This window comes from Pyrgilauda ruficollis, unplaced genomic scaffold (assembly GCF_017590135.1).
Source record: "Pyrgilauda ruficollis isolate IOZ18807 unplaced genomic scaffold, ASM1759013v1 scaffold71, whole genome shotgun sequence".
Lineage (NCBI taxonomy): Eukaryota > Metazoa > Chordata > Aves > Passeriformes > Passeridae > Pyrgilauda > Pyrgilauda ruficollis.
This window is the reverse complement of record NW_024528933.1, coordinates 3,064,172-3,085,022: the sequence shown is the minus strand read 5'-3', so window position 1 is coordinate 3,085,022 and position 20,851 is coordinate 3,064,172. Positions and strand designations below refer to the sequence as shown.

The following is a 20,851-nucleotide window of genomic DNA, read 5'->3' as shown; positions in this document are numbered from 1 at the left end:
TACAAACAGCTTCTGTCATTTACTTCACTTTGAAAATACTAACCTTTCTAAACTTGCTAATTTACTATTTTGACTCCTAGCAATTAATTTCAGGTGCTATGTTTTACACACAAAAAAAAGTGGAAATAGTTCCTGAACTCCTTGTCTCAACAATGGCCATATTCCCAAAGGCAAAGGACTAATCTTATTTCATGAAGAAAATACAATATTAATATCTTAATGTTTTCAATTTCTGAAGTACAAATACTTTTCAATAAGGCTGTTGGTTTTCTTTCTTCAACTGGGTATATTCTTGAAGGACACTTAAAAGTCTGCAGCATCTTAAGCTTATCAGAATTTTTTTATTTAATTGCTGATTTCAAAAATTTAAGATCAGCTAATATGTTTGATTTTTTGTTGTTGTTTTAATTCTATTGACTATTACAAAACAAATCTGCTATTGGAGGAAAATAAAAACCCTTTTGAAATTTAAAAATCACGGTTATACCACAAATCTTGAAGCACTCACAAAATCTTAAACCTTGTTATGCATGAAAGATTTTTCCAAGATGATATAATGAAAAGAATATGTTCCAAAAAGAAAAAAATTAAATAGCAGAATTTCATTTAATTGGCTTAATTGTTTCAACTTTTTCTTCATCTTCCTTCACTATTTGTTTTTAAATGCATTTTTTGTTCCTTCTTTGGATTTCAATCCTCTTTGGATTTCAGTGATGCTAAGAAATAAATTCTGAAATAATGAACATTAAGCAAATTGCTTCCAAGCATGTGGATTTATAAAAATAAGAACTCATAATAAATGAAATAAAGACCCAAGCAGATTTGTTTTCTTGGTATCTGTCTGAATATATATATATATATATTTTTAATGCACAGTTCTTTGCTGTCCTGTTACATGGGATTTACAGTGTTTAGTGACTTCAAAAAAATACACACTAACTCAAAGAATATAAATTTTGTTTGAGGTCAACACTCTAATCAAAAAATTTCTGTGGCAAAGCCTAAACACACAGGCTCCAGGTTATCTTTCTGAAGATTTACAGCGCATTTCAATGACTGGATAAATACAGTTTTGACTTTTTGCTTTGTTTCAAAGTTGCCAGCCTTCTAGTGACTACAGTGGGTGAAGGAAACAAGTCAGTGCTGACTAAAAGCAAATGACTATTTGCAGTGAAATTTTTATCTGATACTTCAAATACCAGACAGGGATCTTGATTTTTATGGAAACTGCTCAATAAAAACAAGTTGTAGCAAGTTCCTAATATGACTGTTGTTGCCATATGACCTACTAGTTTAATATAGGTGTTTATTTAAACCTTTCAAGCCTCCCACATTGTATTAAGACCATGACAAAAATGCAGACTGCAAGAAATTTGTCAGTACTACTTATGAATCCTGAGGGAGTAATACATCACCCATGTTAACACTATGTATATCCCACAAGAGTTTCAAAGCCCCTCGTCTCAAAGCCAAGCCTTCTGCCAGAGATGATGGTGCAGGCAGCAGAGCACCTGTGGGACCAAGACAGCCACACACACAGCCACACTGTCTGCCTGCAGGGCTGGAACAGCCACCCCTTCCCCACCTCTGGAGGTGGCTGAAGTCCTGGTCTAAACACACACACACACACACACAGGGCAGAGTCTGGCTGCACTGGCAGCTGGGAAGGACAGCCCATTCCCTCTGTTTGCTGGCATTTCCTAAACCATTATTTTCGAGGCTTGATGAGTTCTGGTTGCAGTTTAGAAAATAACATTATCATACTACAGGTGGATGTAACTCTATCTTGGGCCACCCCTGTCCAGGTACCACCATCAGGGGCTTACTGCAGACAAAGCAAGAAAAGTGAATGAAAGCTATTGAGGAAAACAGCCCTAGTCACAGCACAGAGCTCTGAGAACAGCTGCAACACAACCATGAATAACCAAACACACAACACAGGCTCTGCTAAGCTACATGCATGTGGCTGTCTATCCAATATTCCCATGATCTCCCTTTACATTTAGGGCAACTTTAGTTGGACTTTCAGCTACCCTATGAGCCACTCTCTGCTTTTTAGCTCCCCAGCACTTCCCCCAGTATGAAGCCAAGCAAGGCCAACTGCCCAGAAGAGCAAGGTCCCCCTGCTAGTCTTCCAGCCTCTGAATATTGCAGAGCTTAGCTTCTGCCACGGAAACCATCCACTGATTCTGATTTTTTTTTTTTTTAGAACATCCTAGCAGGAATTTCAGATACTTCTGGCTGCAAAGCAAACTTCATCTGGGCGCCCCCATGAGCAGGAAATGGGGGAACACCTTTCCCTTCACCACACCATCCAGCAGTTGGTGTGAGTCCCAGTTAAAATTCAGCACTTGGTTTCACAAAACCAGAGGCAATACTCTGCCTTTGTCCACTAAGTGCCTCAACCAGGGAAGCCAAAATTCTTTCCATTGCCCAGAACAGAGACAAGGCGGTTGTCCTCACAGAAGCTAATAGGATGCCCACACGGCTACCCCTTCAGATAAGAAATCTTTGTATTTTATGAGTGGAATAACGCAGGGCTACCTCACACTCCACCCTGCTACTCGTGAGGAAATCTGTTATCCATTTGCTGACAGAAGTTATAATATAAATGTCTTTTCACTGAAACATGAAGTGAGACCTAAAAAAACCGCTCAAGGCTAAGTTTTGAAGAAAATTATGTGAGAAGCACCATGAGAGTCTGTTGTGAGATTCAGATCCATCTTTGTTGCAAGACCACCTTCCTGAAGGTGCTCACTTTTAAGTGATTTTACTACTGCTAGAAGTTTTCTCTTCACCATGGCTAGACTATCAAATATGTTATACAGTCAACAGTTCCCTCTCTATCCACAGGAAGTATAACGTATTTATCTCTTCAAATGCAATAAAACAGCAAAGGAAGATTCTGCAAGCATCCTACAGGGTTAACATTCTCTGTTACACTTTCCATTACAGTTTCCAGATGTTAATTCAATCAAGATTTCTGCCATGATTTCCTCTTAAAGATAATAATTGCTGTTTCAAGAACCTCTGATTAAAATATTACTGGAATAGACCACAAGTAGTGCCTATATTATACGTATATACAGTCCACTTCAGAGGTTATAATAACATAAAGAGCATAATAATGTTAAACAATTAACTAAATGCAATAAAAAATAAATCTAATCTGACCTGAATAAATGTGGAGGTCTTTCATATTCTTATTTTCCACCAGTTACTACTTTCTTTCTTTTACAGTTTCAGAACTCTGTAAGAGTATTTTACCATTCAGAACGTACATCTAAAGCAGTATTTCCTTCTTGCAAATAAGGAAGATTTACTATCATGTACATGAACTCACTAGCTTACAGAAGGTAGAAGAGGGCCTGCAAAGTCAGTCTTTGGACGGAAAAGGTAAAAATACCTTTCAATCAATATTGAGTGAAGTGACAGTAGTAAATCACCAAGCAAGGAACTTCTATCTCTCTAACTTCTATCTCTCACACAAATACAGAGAGTTTTACTATTTCAAATCCTTGGATCATAAGAACTTTGGAAATGCAATTTTGCTACCCTCAGTGTCCTTGCTAAATTTCCACTTCTGCATTTCTGCCAAAAGAATAACCACCCTTCCAGCATCTACTTAATGGAGTACTTCTGCTACCATTCTGAACTGGCACCTATAGGTAAACAGCTGCCAAATTTCACCTCCAAGTTGAGTACTTGTTTCAAAAGATGTATAAAGTGTATCTCAGGTTAGTCTAGGATGACTTTTGCAGTTTAACAGGCACATATCACCCATCTAGTAGACAGAGCAGTTAAAGACCTACTGATTTATGCCCAAGAAGAGAAAAGGAAATCTCTGATAAGAATATTATTTATTCTATTCCCTGCAGACTTCTTTTTGTACAGACAGCAAAACACAAAAAGGTACACAAAGATTGGGAAGAGGCTACAAAACCCATTACTAAAAAAGAATACCCACAACAGAGGCAGAGCCCAGAGAAATCATGCATGTCCATGCTGTGCTTTGGACCATTCATGTAGGAGAATTTGGTGCAGGAGCAGGGCTAACAGAAGATTTCAAACATACACTTGCACAGAGGAGGCTCTGACCAAGTCAAGCCAAACCATGGACAACTTGTGTTTTTTTGGTTACCAGAGTCCACTGGGTGCCCATGAAAAATTAACTCTCCACCATGCAAATTTGCACTACCTTTTTCTTTTCCCAAATATCACTATTTTCATTTCAAACCATTAAAAATTTTACCTTAGCAGTTTAAAAAAATATAACTACAAGTTTATCAAAGTAGCATAACTAAGTAATAATGCAGACAATCCTAACTGTACCAAATAAAAAACAAACAAAATAAACCCCAAACAAATCAGTTTTACTGATTCAAAAGAAACAATTGGAGGTAAGATGATAAGGAAGTAGGAAGCTGGAGTAACCAAGGGGTTAAAGATACAGTTTACACTTGGGAATTCTCTATAATATGCTCCTCCTTCCCTAGAAGCTGCCAAAAATCATCTGACAGGAAACATAAGATTAAGTTTGTCCCACCTAAACGAACAAAGAGATCTCAGAACAGGCAACCAGTTCACTGCAGAGTAAGAACGTTTCTAATTCTGCTGGAATCTGCAGTGTTGCTCAGAAATTATTACTGGAGTTGTTTTCTTTATTTTAACATCTTGCTTCTAGATCAACTTATTCATTTTGGTCACACTGCAGTTCTTGTTGCTTCTCCCATAAAGTTTAACTTAAAGCTCCAAACATAATCATGTGGAAAATGGACATTATTGATTCCTATGGTCCATTGTTCCCCCATTCTAAGTCCCTGAAGTTCAAGTTCAATCTGGAATTACATCATGTCTGGTTTCTCCTGGTTACCAGACGGCTTGAGACGTGACCACAGCTACAGAAAAAACAAACAGCCTTCTTCACGCTTCGGCTCCCCTATCGATTCAAACATAAACTTTTTTTCTTTCTCTCAAGTATGCTTCAAGTATGGAGCATGGTTAATTTAGAGATTAAGCTCCAAATTAGATTATCTAATGGCATCTTAATGGATTGCTGACCCATTTCCTGTGGGATGGCAGCATGCAAGTCTGGCTTGAATACAACTAATTTCTTAGGAAGTGTTCTTAGGAAGTGTTTCTTAGGAAGATATTTGCCTGGATGGGGAGCAAACAATGTTTTGCACATCATTCTGCATTACAGAGTTGTGCAAAACTATTAGAATTAGTAATTTAAATTGATAAATATAACAAATCATTAGATTTTCTCTCTAAATATTTTTGAACTCAGGAAACTTCAGCCTTTTTTTTCTTAAATTGTAATGAAATGGTACTTTTATTCCAAACCATTTCTGGGAGAGAAATGAGGGAGGGACACAGGTCACAGTGTATGAACTACTGCTCTAACAGGTGTCTGTGTTTGCCAAAATTACACAGACACACTGCCGGCTGTGTAATTTTAGCTATATATTTTCTGTATACCAAACATGTACAAGATACTGTGCTACAAAAGCAATATGCACCCATTCTCAATTCCCCTTTGACTTCTCTCTCTGATAAATCAGATTATTCCATTTGATTGCCTTATCAGCACAGTTAGCATAAACACACAGTGGTGCAGGCCGGGTGGGGAGTGAGAGGGGGAGGAATGATGCTTGGAATGCTGAATACCCCACAGCTACAGCTGAGAAAGAAATTCAGCACTCTGAGAACAGTGCTCCCCTCAGCATCTCCAGGAATGGGCCAGCTGTTGCACTATGCTGATGTGTCAAGATAACAGAATGGAAGCACGAAATTCTAGCCTAGTCCATTTGCCTGGATAGGGTAAAGGTAATGTTAAACAGTTAATGCAGAATGATTGTTAAAATAATTAGTATAAATAAAAATACATCTGTTGATAGCTGAATTGAAGCGTACACTTTGGCAATGAAAAGTTGCTAACAGTCTGTGGAAGACTTGCAAATACTCCACATGGCCTAGGAGAGATCCATCATGCCAGCTTTTTTGAGTATTTATATTGGAAATACCATCAATGGTGTAATGAGTAACTTAGGCATAGGATCAAACTCATGCTATCAGCTTCACACACACACACCCACTTTTTGTCACTCTCACTTGTTTCTTAAGTGTACTTTTTGCATACACTCCTGCCCTCATGTAGTGACTGAGACCGTATTTTTTTAAATGAGCCTTCCAGATTTTCACAGCTTTCCCTCGCCTTCTGTCTCTAGGAAAACAGAACGGCCGTTATCGAAAAAATAAGGATTTGGGGTTTTTTAATGGTTTTGAGTATCTTCTTCACATGTACACCAAAAAAATTACCTAAATGATCATAAAAGTACTGGAGTATTGATGTGTTTAAATGGTGTTCAAAGTTCAGCAGACACAAAAAAAATACATTTATAAATAAATATAAAATGTCCTATAACAACAGAATTTGTACCCTAAATGTTCTAAGTAAGCAATGAAAAAATCAAACCAATCCAAACAAAAGCTGTAGATGGTTTGGTATGAGGAGCAAAATAAAAATTACTACTTCTAAATACTTCACCGAATAACTGGGATGGGGTTTTTTTTCCATTTTATTTTGGGCTTTTTAGGATGCTCTATGAATGTTTAATATAAAGATTTCCTTAAAAGATACTATATGTTTAACTCAGCTATGCAGAGTATGAATCTATTTTTTGTTATCACTGTTCACTGCAAGTCTTCTGGTTTTGTAGAAAATGGTGTATGAGTAATCTAAAATTTTCTTGCTTGTTGGTCCTTTTTTGTTTAGTATTATTCATATTCTCTTGTTTTCCACGAACTTCAGCCTTTGCATACAGACCACTACTGTCTTATACCTGAATTTTTAAATGCCAACAGATACATCATTTTCTAAGGAAATAAAACTAGACAAAAAAAATTGAAATCTATGCATTGTACCTACCATGAGGTGGGACAGGCAACTATTAATAAGACAAAGACACACGGAAATAACAGAAGTATTTTGTCATTCATTTTCCCCAAACTTCCAAGGTGTGGTTCACCAACAATGCTTGTTGACAAAGCTTTCAACCCAACCATATCTGCTACCTGGGATCTGTAGAGTCAGGGCAGCTAACACAGAGGGCCTGCCAATTTTTCACCTGCCTGAGGTCAATAACCCCTCTGAAAAATCAGTATACTTAACCACAAAAACCTGATGTAAAAGGTGAAATTGAGTACAATCAAACTGAGCTCTGGAGATCTAAGGAAATCACATAATCAAGCATTTATCAAACAATTTGGAGTTGCAGAAACTTGTTTGGATTGGGATATATTTCCTTGCTCAAATGTGACAATTACTTTTGCAATATATTCTTGGTTTTTAACATTGGTTTTAGACTTAGAAAGGCTCACTGCTCCTTAGCCTGTGAAGGTATAATTTGTCTTCTTAGGTCCTCATTTCTGTGGGATTTGAAGAATGTCATATTTAAAAACCCAACAATTAAAAGCCATCTGCTTAGGCAGAACTGTTTGTTTCCTTGTCCTTCAAGGCTGTACATAATCCAACAGCAAGCGCCATAGCCTAGGCCTCTAATGAAATGCCCATGGCAGAAATTGTGCCCAAGCTCTTCCGGCAGTGCTTGTGTTAGTTGGTAGGGCCACAGTGGCAGGCAGCATTCTGGGAGCGATCTGCAAAGCAGTGCAGTCTACAACAGCAAATGGATCGTGGAGCAGGCTTTCATTCACCACCAAAGTTTTCTTGATCATCATATAGAAATGTTTTCCCCCCACTTTTCTTTTTTTTTTTCACAATTTATGCCCGGGGTGTTGTGTGATCGTACTGAAAAACAGAATTCACCAAACACGAGGACAGTGCTTCTATCAGTATTACTGACATTGCTTTAAGGGGGGCTCGAGTGACGACTGATTAAAACCATGTGAGCATGTTCCTAGATAGGTTGTTGTGATGTAATTTTCTAACGCCTGTCAATGCCCTGAAAAATGTCACTTTGTAGTGGGAAATAAATCACCCCCTCTGTGCTATAAAAGCTCAGTTTGGATTCACTCCTGGCAGTACATTGAAAACTCTGGCAATTACTGTGTGATGGGGATCTGTAATGTGAATCACAGCCCTTAAGGAGATGAGGTGAATCCATTAGCTAATTTTCCATTGTACTCTCTAATATATAAGGAAATGAAATGACAAGGCCTTATTTTACCACCACAATTTTTCAAAAAAAACCACCCAGAAGAAATTAAACCTCAGATTTGTAAACAGCACCAATATTCAAATTCAGTAATTTCCCTTCCAAGTTGATACTCAAAAGTCCAAAAACTTCTAGCAATCCATAGTACCATATATAGGACATATAAATTACACTCATACACATACTTACACTAACTACTCAGAAGTACATATATTTTCATGTACACATACATTTCTAAAAAATATTTTAAATTATTTCATGAGTGGGTGGCTAATACTTCATCTGATAGTCTCCCAACCTACAAGCTTTACATGGAAAACCCTCATTCAATGTTGAGTGCTGCAGATAATCCTGTACATGAAAAAGATGAAAACTGATGTTTCAAAATTATGTTGATTAGTTTATATGCCTATTTAGGTAAACATATACCTTCTGCTCTTATCATAATTCACTATATAACAAGAGATGTAAAATCTAATAAATTAATAATATATAAAAGATTGATGGAGTTTATTGTTTGGTTATTTGGTAGGGGGAGGACAGGGTGGGCTCATATAAAAATAACCTCTTTGTTTTGTAAATAATCCCTAACTTTTCTGTTATCTAGTTGAAAAATAAGATGGTTTATATCTTACCTTCAGGTATATGTTAGTGAGCTAAAACTACACCAGCCAATTAGTAAGAAATGTCTTTATGAATAACATAATTATTCTTTACCCAAAACCAACCACCACCTCAGCCATTTATTATTATACTCATCTATACCTCTAAAAGCACCATTTTCTTTCTGTTAACCAATCAGGTCCCAAAAATATGAGAGCAAATGACATTTTTAAAGCCTAAGATCAGTATCTCCTTCAACTTGCAAACCCTTTGCATAGGAGAGCATGATGTTATTTCAGTGTTACATTAAGGGACCGTCTAAAGTCAGCTTACATGAAAGATAACCTGAATGCATTTAGGAGAAATGTTACACACATATTTTGATCATAATGCTGTCACATATACCTCTGGAGGCCCACTAAAACAGATATTGTCGTTCTATGCAACTTTTTTAGAGGTGGTGTAGGGGTGGAAATAATTAAAATGTTACCTTTGCCAAGTAATTCCCAATGTATCCTCACTGGCACTGGGGTATAAATGCCTGCCGTTTTGATTCATGGTCCAGTCACAAATTCTCAGCTGTCAATTGAAACCTAGCAGTCAGATATGGATCGAGCATACTACAGTTTTTAGTATTTAAATGAATACATGCAAACTAGTACGGTACATGGCAAAAGTCTTACTTTCCCAATAAGTAACTTTAAAAAACAAAACAAAGAAAAAATAACTTATTTTGAGAAATAAATGTCTATTGACTTGTTTAATATAATGCCACTTTAATATGATCCTCTATTAATAAAGCATAAAAGAGTAACTAGTGTGTAGCACATAACAATTAGCCATTATTAGATTACAAACTGAGCTGGAATAAAAGGAAATGTTAATAATCAATAGTGCAATACTTTAAGAAAGGAAATAATTATGCTGTCTTTTTAAGCAGTGCTCTACATAATGTGTAGTTAGTAAGGTAAAATATAATCAATATCTTCTAGCATGCTTTTTGGTAAATATACAAGACATGCAATTTATAGAAAATTTGCCAAAGTAAAACAAATTGTATGTTGTTATCTAGCTATTTAAGAAGAGTAAAGATATTTTGTAACTGACATTTATTAATCTGGTGTTACTGAGAGTGGTATTACTTAGCAAGAGGTGATAAAATAATCTAATCGTGTTCAGACTCAGAAAACTAGAATTTAAAATACTATACTGCATTTTAATATAATGACAAATGTATTAAATATCAGCTGAAACAAATTCTTCCCAGATCCTCAAATCATCAGCTCTGCCTTCACAGATTGTTCAAGCAACCCTCAGCAGCTCTGTTTATTTAACAGCTGCCCAATAGTGTTAGCAGATTTATTGAAAATATATGCAGCTTATTTTTAAGCTTAAGAAAGTGAGCTTATCTGGTTTCTGAAGAAAATATAAGTTTTATTCTCTGTATCATCATGTTTATATAAGTTGCTGTACTATTATATATGATTAGACACTCTGAAGATAATGTTGCTGAGTTTAATTGCATTCAATGCATTTTAGTTTTCTCTATCCATGTTCACATTCTTGAGACAGCACAGGCTACAGCAAACAAACTACAATAAACTGTTTTCACAGGAGCACAATTTATTGCAGTCTTTTCCTGAAAAATACAAACGCTGAGGACAAGACAATATTGCAAACCTGACCCTGTCTGGCTGTTAGACTAATAAGCTTCCTGCTGTTAAGGTCTGAGAAATGGAAATGTTAGTCTTTGATGTTTTCATAGGGATTGTTTCTTGTTTGTTATCTAAAGAACTCCAAGGGACCTTCTAAAGGCCATTAAAAGCATGACTAAACCACATGAAATTAACCAGAAAAGGAAACATGCAGTTAAAAAGTTTGCTAGAGGTAACTGGGAATAATATATTAAACATGTTTAAAGAAATGGATAAGTAAACATTTGATTTAGTCACTATACAACCAAGATCCTGAGCTTGATTTTAATAAAGAAAACATAATAAAATATGTCAGCCCAGTTATTCAGTGTACAGTAGACATATTTCTGCTATTATCCTTAAGGATGTCATCATCTTCACTACAAATGCATATTTTAGAGCTTCTTAACTTAGCTATAAAAACTCACTTGCAGCTGAAACAAAAGATTGAAAGGTTAAACCCTCCCACCCATTTCCCTCTTTTACTTCTTCACAAAATATAAAATCTATGAATAAACACCCTTTGCTGATTAGAACCATTAAAAATACACTAAAATCACAAACTTAGCATTACCAAATTATTATATTCACTTAGTTCTAACTCAAAAATCTGGCAAGCACTTAGCTTGTTATATAGAATGCAATTGCATTTGCCATTTGCCATTTGGGGAAAAAAAAGAGTAAGAGACTGATATATTGCATTTTAGTAAATTAGCTTCTGCACTATATCACTGTATTCTTCCCCCAGTCTGTATGAAAACCTTCCACACATACAGTTTATGTGTTAAATTTGTCATTAACAAAGCACCACAAAGTTTTTGAAACATATTTCATAAATGTTAGTAATGGCATGCTGTTTATTATATACAGTCACATGTACCTCAAATCACATACAGCAAAATACTGCGAAGATAATAATGCAACATGTGCATTTTATACCTAATCTCTAGGCACATACATGCGCATTTATATGAAGGTTCATGCTCCATGGAAATCACAGTTAGTACTATTGTGCTATTCACTGCACCAAGTGCACCATGCTTGCAGTACTGACAACACCGTGGAGAGGTGCAGGTTTGCATGACAGCTGGCTCTGTGGCAAGCCCAGAGCTGTATCAGTTGTATGAAATACACCTTCCCAATGTAAAAAACTGCTGCTCCACATCCCTCAGCAGGCTCACATAGCTGCCCAATTGTCTTTAAAAATTAACCTGCCTGAAATTTTTATTTTTTTAGAATCTCCCTCTATATAAAACCTCCTCTCCCAAGGCACTCCTATTGAAAGGTCTCTGCATGTCTAAGATTTAGAAATATCACTTCCAAAGTCTGCATCTGTATCCTTTGCATGTGTTAAGTAGCTTCTGGGTAAAAATACTGTAAAATTTAATAGAACTCTAAGCCTGGGCTCCTTTTAACAGAAGAAATCTGTTCACAGCAGCAGTGGGAGGCTGCCCTGGGAGGATGTCCACATAGCCCAGAAGGGAAAGCTTGGGTGCACAGACCTGACATGAGTACCAAGCTTTGGAAGGACAAAAGGCACTTCAGTATTTCAAGTGCTATATGTCATCTCAAGTAATATTGAAAGCTTTCTGTCTAGTTACTCTCCTTAGAGTAACCTAGGTACCTCTAAAATCATGACACAGTGTTAGATGGAAAGGATAAGGCATAGTCACTCTTACCCACTATGAGCCATTGTAAAAATGCTTCTCTGCAGGATATGTGAAGAGGAGAGGCAGGAAACTACTTGAGAATACTTACATTCCTCAGCAGAGAGACATAAGAAATGGTCCTCAGGATACATCTAATAACTGCTGAAAACATTACTAATTTTCTCAAATGTGTGTTATTAATGAAAAATGAATGACCTGACTTGACATATGACTGGTGAAAACTCTTCCCTAGAAGGCTGTTGAACAGACTTGACCTTCAGTCCTACAGTTCTGTGGAATTTTAGCAAAGCAAGCCACAGAAACCTCACTACCATAACATCTTCCATCCTCAAAACACTATCAAGGATTTTCTTATTTATCTCTTATTTAACCACAAGAGAAAGAAAGAGGATGAGTCTCTATTATTAATTGGAAAAGGATGCCCAGCCATGCAAGATATGAGGAATCCTAGGCAGCCCAGGGATTTTCCTAGTCCTGGATCCTAGGCTCTGCCCTTATGCCTGTGATACATCCCCACTGCTGCACTCATGAAGCAGCCGAGAGCACAAAGCCCACTGCATGTGTTTCTCCTAGGAGGCACTGCAACTCCCTCATTCACCTCAGACAGGAAGGGAACACAAGCTTGGAAGTGGACACAAGCCTGGAGACAAGCAAAGCAGTAGACCGAGTTCTTCTGTTCTGTAAAATGCCAAGAAATTGATTTTGTTTTGCACTTTCCAGAGCTGTGAGACATACTGATGTGAAGTTCTACCCATATGCTAGATTTTACTGTAGCTGTCTTCACAGTTTAAACAGCACCTTGCAAGCACAGCCATCCTGCAGTGTTTTAAGTATGCAAATCACACATACATTAAAAACCCACAGCCCAACAGCTCAATCTTTAATCATAGTATGAATGATTTTTAGGGGTAGTATTTAAGCAGATTTTGTAGTCTTGTATCTAAAGAATGGCTAAGACTAACATTCATTTCAAATTTCTGTCATAGCTAGTGAAAGAAGAGCTGTATTTTGAAAAGTGTAATAGGAGACTGCTATAGCTTCTCTTAGTTGAGAAAAGCCCATAAAACCTAACATTTGCATATTGTCATTGTTCTGACTGAAACTTCCTTTAAATGTGTTTCCTTTCCAGGAAGCTTATGTGAAAGGTGACCTCTTAGCCATTTACATACCTCCCTGGCAATCATGTGACCCAGTTTTACGTCAAACTGTCAATTATGATAAGGGACACAATAAGAACAGGCTAAGTGTTGATAACCTGTTTCCTGACTTTACTGACAAGTTCTCTTTAGGAGTCCACTTGTGTTCTTCTTTCAGCCTGCTGCTGCATGCAAAAGTAATATCCACTCAAAACCTTTTGTAAACAAATACTCTGTATTCAGTGGACATTTAAGTTAACAATTTCCATGATTAATAGTATGAAGAGAACTACATTTTGAACTGTGCAGCTCAGTAACTAAAGGATGCATCTGGTAAGAAGAAATTTTTACTGAAGAGACAGGGAAGGAATTTGTAGGATATAAAAAGTTACCTACAGTTTTCTGATCATTTTGGAGACCTTATTACTATGTAGATTGAAAAGTTCTCACTCATGATTGTAAAATCTGGGTGAAAATCATAAATGCAATGTACAATACCCAGAAAGCGCAAGCTTAGATGAAAACCATGACAGAGTTTATCAGTGCAAAAACTAGAAGAGTTCGTTAACTCCTCAGTAGCTGGGCCAGCATTAGTTAGCACAGTGAAAGTTCTAGAGATTATTGTTAACAACCTTAATAGCTATTCCATTTATTTACGTTTTCTAATTAAAAATAAAATCATCTATGCAAGGCCCACAGGTGCACTAAAATAAATTGGTAAAGAACAAAACCTTGCCGTTATTCCATTCATTTCCAGAGAAACCTTATTTTTACGTGATATCATTCATCTGCACTTGCAATAAATACAAGTGTCTATGTATTCATCCATCTATCCATCCATCCATCCATCCATGCATCCACCTAACACCCATCCATCCATCCATCCATCCATCCATCCATCCATCCATCCATCTTTTTAAACTATTTACAAGGGCAAAGGATATGACTAGTACTTCTGGCAACTTTCTAGCATTATTGCCAGAAACAACATAACCTGACTCTAAGTGTTTATCAATTCAATACCATAATAAATACATGAAGTTGGAGAATCATGACACAAGGAGGCTAAAGAAATGTCATCACATTACTGTGAGGATCTTGGTCATTAAGAATTTGTTACTGAACTAATGACCTTGCCATTAAAGTTACTTAGCCAAAAGAATGCAGACACAACTAGAATCTGGCAAGGAATTGTGTCTACTTATAGAAGGTAGAATTTGACTGTCTTTCCTCACTTTGTTGTTTTGTTGTTTTTTTCCCCTAGTCTAGGCTTAGAAATCACAAATCTTCAATAAATGCAAATTAATAAATGCAAATTAATAGAGGGGAGGAAGATGAAGGTGCACCCATATAATTGCAAAGATTATCCAACCTTTCTTTTATTTAATTTAGCTAGGATGTTTCTCAGCAGAGATAAAGAACAGTGAGCAGATTTGGCTTCAGAAAACACTTCCACCAATGACCAACAATAAAATTGAGAAAAATTCTCTCATTCAGTTCTCTTATCATGTCTCTTGCCCTCTCCCATGGTGTTCTTCCTGCAGTTACGTCATCAACACTTAACAATTCTCAGAAGTTGATGCTGAGTCAAAAAAAGGAAAATGAGTGGTCTAATTTCTAATAGACAGAGGAGGTCTGATATTAATTTTTTACAAGAAAATGCCAAGATATATGTGACTCTCCAAATGCCACTGAAGCAAGACATTATTTTTTGTAACTATATATGCCACAGCATAGAAATAGCTGGCATTTCAAGGCAAGTAATGTGGAGATCTACCATCTAGTGTATCAGAAAGTGGACTCCATAGTTACAATTCCCCATTAGAATCTAGTCTTTCTAACTATCAATTAGATAGTTAACTATTAATTAGTTACAGGCTAAGTAATGCATATAATATCACAATTTCACATTATCCAGATCAGTAAAATCCAACAAATTCTCTTACTGGCTCTATTATATATTGTCTTTCAAAGTTTTTTTCAGTGCTTCCCATGTAAATGTGGGGTATGCTGGGCTGTACATGGTTACTGGAATTTCTAGGAAGCTGTCACCTTGTCAAGACTCCGCGTGAGTGTGTGTTGCAAAATACATGTGTAACTTTTAAATTTATTGTGGTTACTGTAACTTAAATGGGCTACATAATGGCTCTTTTTAACAGCAACAAAAACTACTCCTGGGTACTTGCTAATATTTCTCATAACCAGAGAGAATAAATCTTCATAAAGACTCCTCCAATGAAGTAAAAAAGGTACTGGTGACAATATTTATTCTTAAGGGGTCACTGTGCATTACAGGGGAGGATGTTTAAAAGATCTCTCTGGAACTAAAACCAATGGCTTTCTAATTGAAAATTTCTTTCCACTAATACAAAATGATTAATTACCTTATTTCACGTACCCCTTGATTTTTCTTTTCATTCATCATGGGTTGCTTTAAAGCAAATGCATTTAAAATCTGCCACAAAAAGAGTGGTCTCTTTTATATTGTTGCAAAGTAATGAAATGACCCAGTAAATCAATCCCATTTCTGCCTTACCAAAGGATAACCTTTGCTCTCTTGAAGTTGTTTAGACAATCTCAATGCTCTACCTTACTTTCTGGGTTATGTGTCTGTGTGTATATATATAATCTCTCATCTCTGTATGTCACCTTTAGAATTGAGTGAAGGTAACTAATTCATTAGAAACATACCTATACATACTCATATGTCCATATTTATCCATCTGAAAAACTTTATGTATTCTGCTCTTTTGGACAGTTTCAGTTGTGCATACTACTCCTTTATTTTCTATGCATCTGTAGGCATTCATACACACAAACAGACTCAGGTAAACAGAGATATGTCCATTGCATATGTTAGAAAAAAATAGTGAGTTAAGAGCAAAGACAATAAAACACTGATATTTTTAAATATATTACACAGCTCATTGGTCACCAATTGATGCCTTGGATTACTATAATGAGACTATGAAGTAATACACTTTAGAAAGGGGAACATTGGTTTAACACAGTAGCATTAAATAATTTTTCTGTTTCTGAAGTGTATGTGAGATTTAGATTAGTTTTTCCTTCCCTTTAAGCTATTTGGCCTCATGTTTTACCATGAAAGGGAGTATCAGACACAATGCATGTAAATACCAAAGACCTTTGAGATCCCTCTCACTTTGATGCTGCAAGGACAGTGAAATGCTGAAATTTTGAAATCTATTTTGATCTACACAAAGACAAAAATAAATAGAAGATGCAAAATATCAGCAATATGTACGTCAAGTTCAGCCAGGAGAAAATTAAATACGCTTCTACTGCTTTCTGGCATGTGACGAGAAGTTCACAAGTCTTTCAATGAGGTTGGAAGGCAGAGTAGGCCTAAGCAGGAGCAGTCTGAAGAAAAAATTGTGTCCAAAAATACAGAGGGGAAAAATATATTGCACATCCCTACATTAACAGGATGTCAGAGACATTTCAAAGATACTATATAAAGCTTCACAAGAACTCCACAACTTATATTCACTGTTGCATAAAAAAGAGAGATGTTGTGTGTGCTTTAAAAAATAATAATCATATGTTGTGTAACTTGAAAAAAAATATTTCATAGTAATTACAACATATTTCATAATAAAAAATCTTTGAGAGGTTAAAAAAACCCAACAAAACAATATGTCAGAAAAATTATTGAGAAATTAATGGCTGGAAAAGCCACTAATAGTCATTACATATTTTCATAATAAAAGTGTACAAATGTTTGAATTTAAGCCTTACTAGTTAAAAAATTAGTTGGCAATGCATCAGCTATTTTGAATAAATTATCATCTTTATGATTTTCTCTGAACTCTGCACATGGTGACCTTTAAAATGGACATACTGCCTCCTTGCCCTGTGAGTGGGTATGGATAAGGAGTTTCAGCTGAAGCATGGGTCAGCTATATCTTAACAATGTAGAACAGGTAGGTTTTACTGAAAAATGAAACAGAAATGCATATAAACTGCTGACAGGAACACAAGTCTGAGAAAAAAACACAGTACAAAAATGCCAAGGTCTATTTAACACCCTCTTTCTTATTGCCACATTCAGCTTTTCTCCTTGTAACATTTTACATGCTGTGAACTTCAAAGTCCTATACTGTTAAGATCTAAGAGGAACATAAGCACACATCATAAAGTACATTAAAATTCTAAAGGGTTTGAATTTGTTTTTGAAATGTACCATTTCTGTATGTGCATGGCCTTGCTACTGACTGCAGCTAATTTATTTGTATGCCGTCATTAATCTCAGCTCTCTGTATTTTCACAGTTTGGGTAAACACTTCATTTGCATTAAATTTACAGCATTAATGAGATGTGAAATTTAAAATGCTACTTGAAATATAAATGATGGAAGAAACTAGAATAAAAACGTGGTTTTTTCACATTTAAAATCAGCAGACCAATTTAAACCTATTACACTAGAAATGATGATGTGGTGCCTTGAGAATTTGGTTTTACAACTAAAAGTAAAATGAAGAAATGTGTTAAATCTGTAGGAAAAGGAAATCAAATTTGAAAATAATAAACTGTATTTTTTGCTTTGAAAGTTTTGCTTATTTTTGTAAACTATTTTGAAATTAGTATTTGTTTCTTAAACACCTCATTCTACTTCCTAAAATCCTATTAAAGATTAAATGTATGAACTCTTGAAAAATAAAATATTGAAAGAAACATCAGGAGTTCCTTAAGATGGGACCAATCTAATAAAGAAACAATAGGCTAAACTGATATTTCTTAAAGCATTCAGTTTGTTTTGAGTAAACATCATCTTCATGTGACAAATACTAAAAACTTCCAGATTTCAGTCTAATCCAAGATACCAGTGGCATCATGTAGGAAGGTAATACCAGAAAAGTTTCTCTACATCATTACACCTATGTGAAACTTGCCCACCTGTTGCTGGTGTAGGAAGGATGGGTCTCTTGGGCTTAGTCCCACATATCGATTGGCTTGGGATGTGCCTGAGGCTGTGTAGGCTGATTAAGGAAGAACAAAACATATTGATAAAAATACCAACCTATCATATCTATTACCTTGTGCAGGTACAGTACAAATATGAGAGATCCAGAGTTATGATTTTGCAATATATAGGAAGTGTCTTTGGCTTTTCTTTAAGAGAAAGCAAAAGAAATATTGGACCAAATTTGGAAAGGCATGTGTAAATTCCTATAAACTTCAATGGAAGCTGCATGTGTAAATCATAATGAAGTCTCTTGACAATAGTAGCTCCTTTGATTTTTTTTTTCAAATTGTTTCATAATTTATTTGAACTATCACACTTTTAATTTCTGTTATACCAATCTAAATCAACAGTGAAATCACTGATAGTACAATGCTGAGAGAAAATATTCATGATCACATTATTTTTCTTTTTGTAAAGGTCCTATTTTTACTGAGAAAGTACATAAAAACTGTAAAAGAAGAACATAAATTAGAATGAAAAGTTTGGTTTACTTATGGCATGAAATGAATCTTTGCAGTAATGGGATATAACCTGGTTAACATTTTCCTAAGAAGGGAGCTAATTCTTACAGTGCAATAGAACAGAAAATATTCAACTGCACCATACATCAGAAAAAAATATTTTCTAAGGGGAGCTACTAAAATAATTCTCTCACTATCTGCTTCAGAAGATTGAGGAAATCCATTTCTGAGAAGAAAGGGAATGTCAAGTGATGCTGGGATTAGATACAGAGAATGGATCCTTCACCTATGGGACAAATTCCTCTCTGTCTCTCCCAGTAATTCCTAGAAGTCATTATGTTCTCATGTCTCTTAGTGGCACTTATCAAATCAGTTAGGTGCTCTTACTCAGCTTCCCAGTGTGGAGATGTCCACACTGCAATCTGTAGCATCACAGCCTGGAAACTTGCTGGAAAAATAGCAAAGACTTAGCAGCAAAACTACTAAAACTGGACAGACACATTCAAGCATGCCAGTGGGAAGCTAGATGAGAGTACTTACTAAACTGGCCTGCTAATATTAAGTCCACATGGAAAAAACTAAGCAAATGCACTCATTTAAAAAAAAATTTTAAAAAATCTATATACAATAAACAGGCTTTACTGGAAAACTGTCATAAGAATTTACCAGTTATTAAAAAGAAATTATGATGGAGGCCACAGGGTTCCATAAATATTATTAAAGCCTGATGTTCTCTCTCATTAATAAAAATTCTGCTATAGCACTTCAGAATGAGAAGCAGTGCTAATCATTTGCCAATTTATTTTCATCACACTGAATAATAATGATTTTTTTTTTGTCGAAGTTATATAAATATATAACTATCTATATTTTGGACCAATCAATCAGTCAATCACTGCAAATAAAAGTAAAACTATGCCATAAAATATGTTGATTTTCCCATTAAGTTAACATCAGTAATCTGTGTGATGGTCCTATTATAACTGACAATACAACTGGACTGATAATATAGTTTATATGTATTCATACATAGTTTATATATCAGAAGGACATGATCCCTCATTTTATTGTTATTGTTCTTCAACAACAAGCTATATTTCTTCATTTATTTATGCTCTTACAGTTACCAACCCAGTGCCAAAAGCCTTTATCAAGGAGATAGACTAATGTAGTTTTCCGAAAATCATAACACCCTGAGCAGGTGAGGTGTTATACCTATCTTGTAGGCAGTACGGCCACATTCAAATAAAATTTGCACATAGGGACTTTTTATATTGTTATTTATGTGCTTTAGTGGCAAGAATTTACTTGGAAACTAATATGGAAGCATGGAGGAAGCCTTATTTTAAGTATCTAAGCCAAGCTGTTCTAAAAGTTCAGCAGGAATCAGTTATTCAGGTTCCCATGAATTCCACAAGAAACTGGGTGATTATTTAATTGGAAAATATGATCCAAATAGTTCCCTTGGTAGTAGGACAATGTACAGATTAGGTATGCTCTCCGATAATGATGATTAAGGTCATATAACCAGGAAACATCCCAAAACAGTTCTGACATTTACTCTGTTCTTTTTGCCATTTTTATCAGAAACCCTGACTTCATCTAAGAGAGATATGTAGGCCAAGCACAATCATGTCAAAGTAGAGTGAAACCACGAATACTTGAAACTGTACAAGAACTTACTTTTCTCAGTTTTTTGTTCTGGTGCAAATGTTAAGAGTAACAGCTTCTACTTCGCTGCTAAAACTAACTCTTCTTAAAAGGTCCAAAAACTGCACCACAAATCACCAGTGGGGCTACAGATAGACCCTTAACAATTTAAGACCTTAAAAAAACTCATATACTGAAAGGGCAGGTAAAATGCTTCCATAAACAAATATATATATATATATATTTTTTTTTTTTTAATATACCTGAGCAATAGTTTCTCTAAAAGTTACTACTACCTTTTTATAATAAATGCTTAGAACAGTTTTACAGTTTTCTCCTCACATCTTATGCCTTTGAGTCTCATCTCTTCCTCAGATTCTAATGAAAAGTTTTAAAGTGGTATAGCACCTGAAAAGGATACTCTTTATGGTCTCCATTAATGGCAGACCAATAGTTAGGGAGTGTATTTGAAG

At 35.6% G+C, this 20,851-nt stretch overlaps 1 protein-coding gene across 13 annotated transcripts in view; it reads right to left on the bottom strand.

The window, feature by feature from the left end:
- Positions 1-20,851, bottom strand: part of NFIB (nuclear factor I B) — a 171,055-nt gene that overhangs the window by 8,091 nt on the left and 142,113 nt on the right. For 4 of the 13 annotated variants that reach the window (XM_041485589.1, XM_041485592.1, XM_041485590.1 and 1 more), the window contains exons 10-11: positions 18,198-18,280; positions 9,271-9,359 (exon numbers count right to left, since the gene is read on the bottom strand). The exons of 5 other annotated variants lie outside the window; for them this stretch is intronic. In XM_041485589.1, coding sequence (XP_041341523.1) covers positions 9,271-9,359; positions 18,198-18,280 — 172 coding nt within the window. The remainder of the gene's footprint in view (positions 1-9,270; positions 9,360-18,197; positions 18,281-20,851) is intronic. 4 more of the 13 variants (XM_041485593.1, XM_041485595.1, XM_041485597.1 and 1 more) reach the window with 2 other exon arrangements.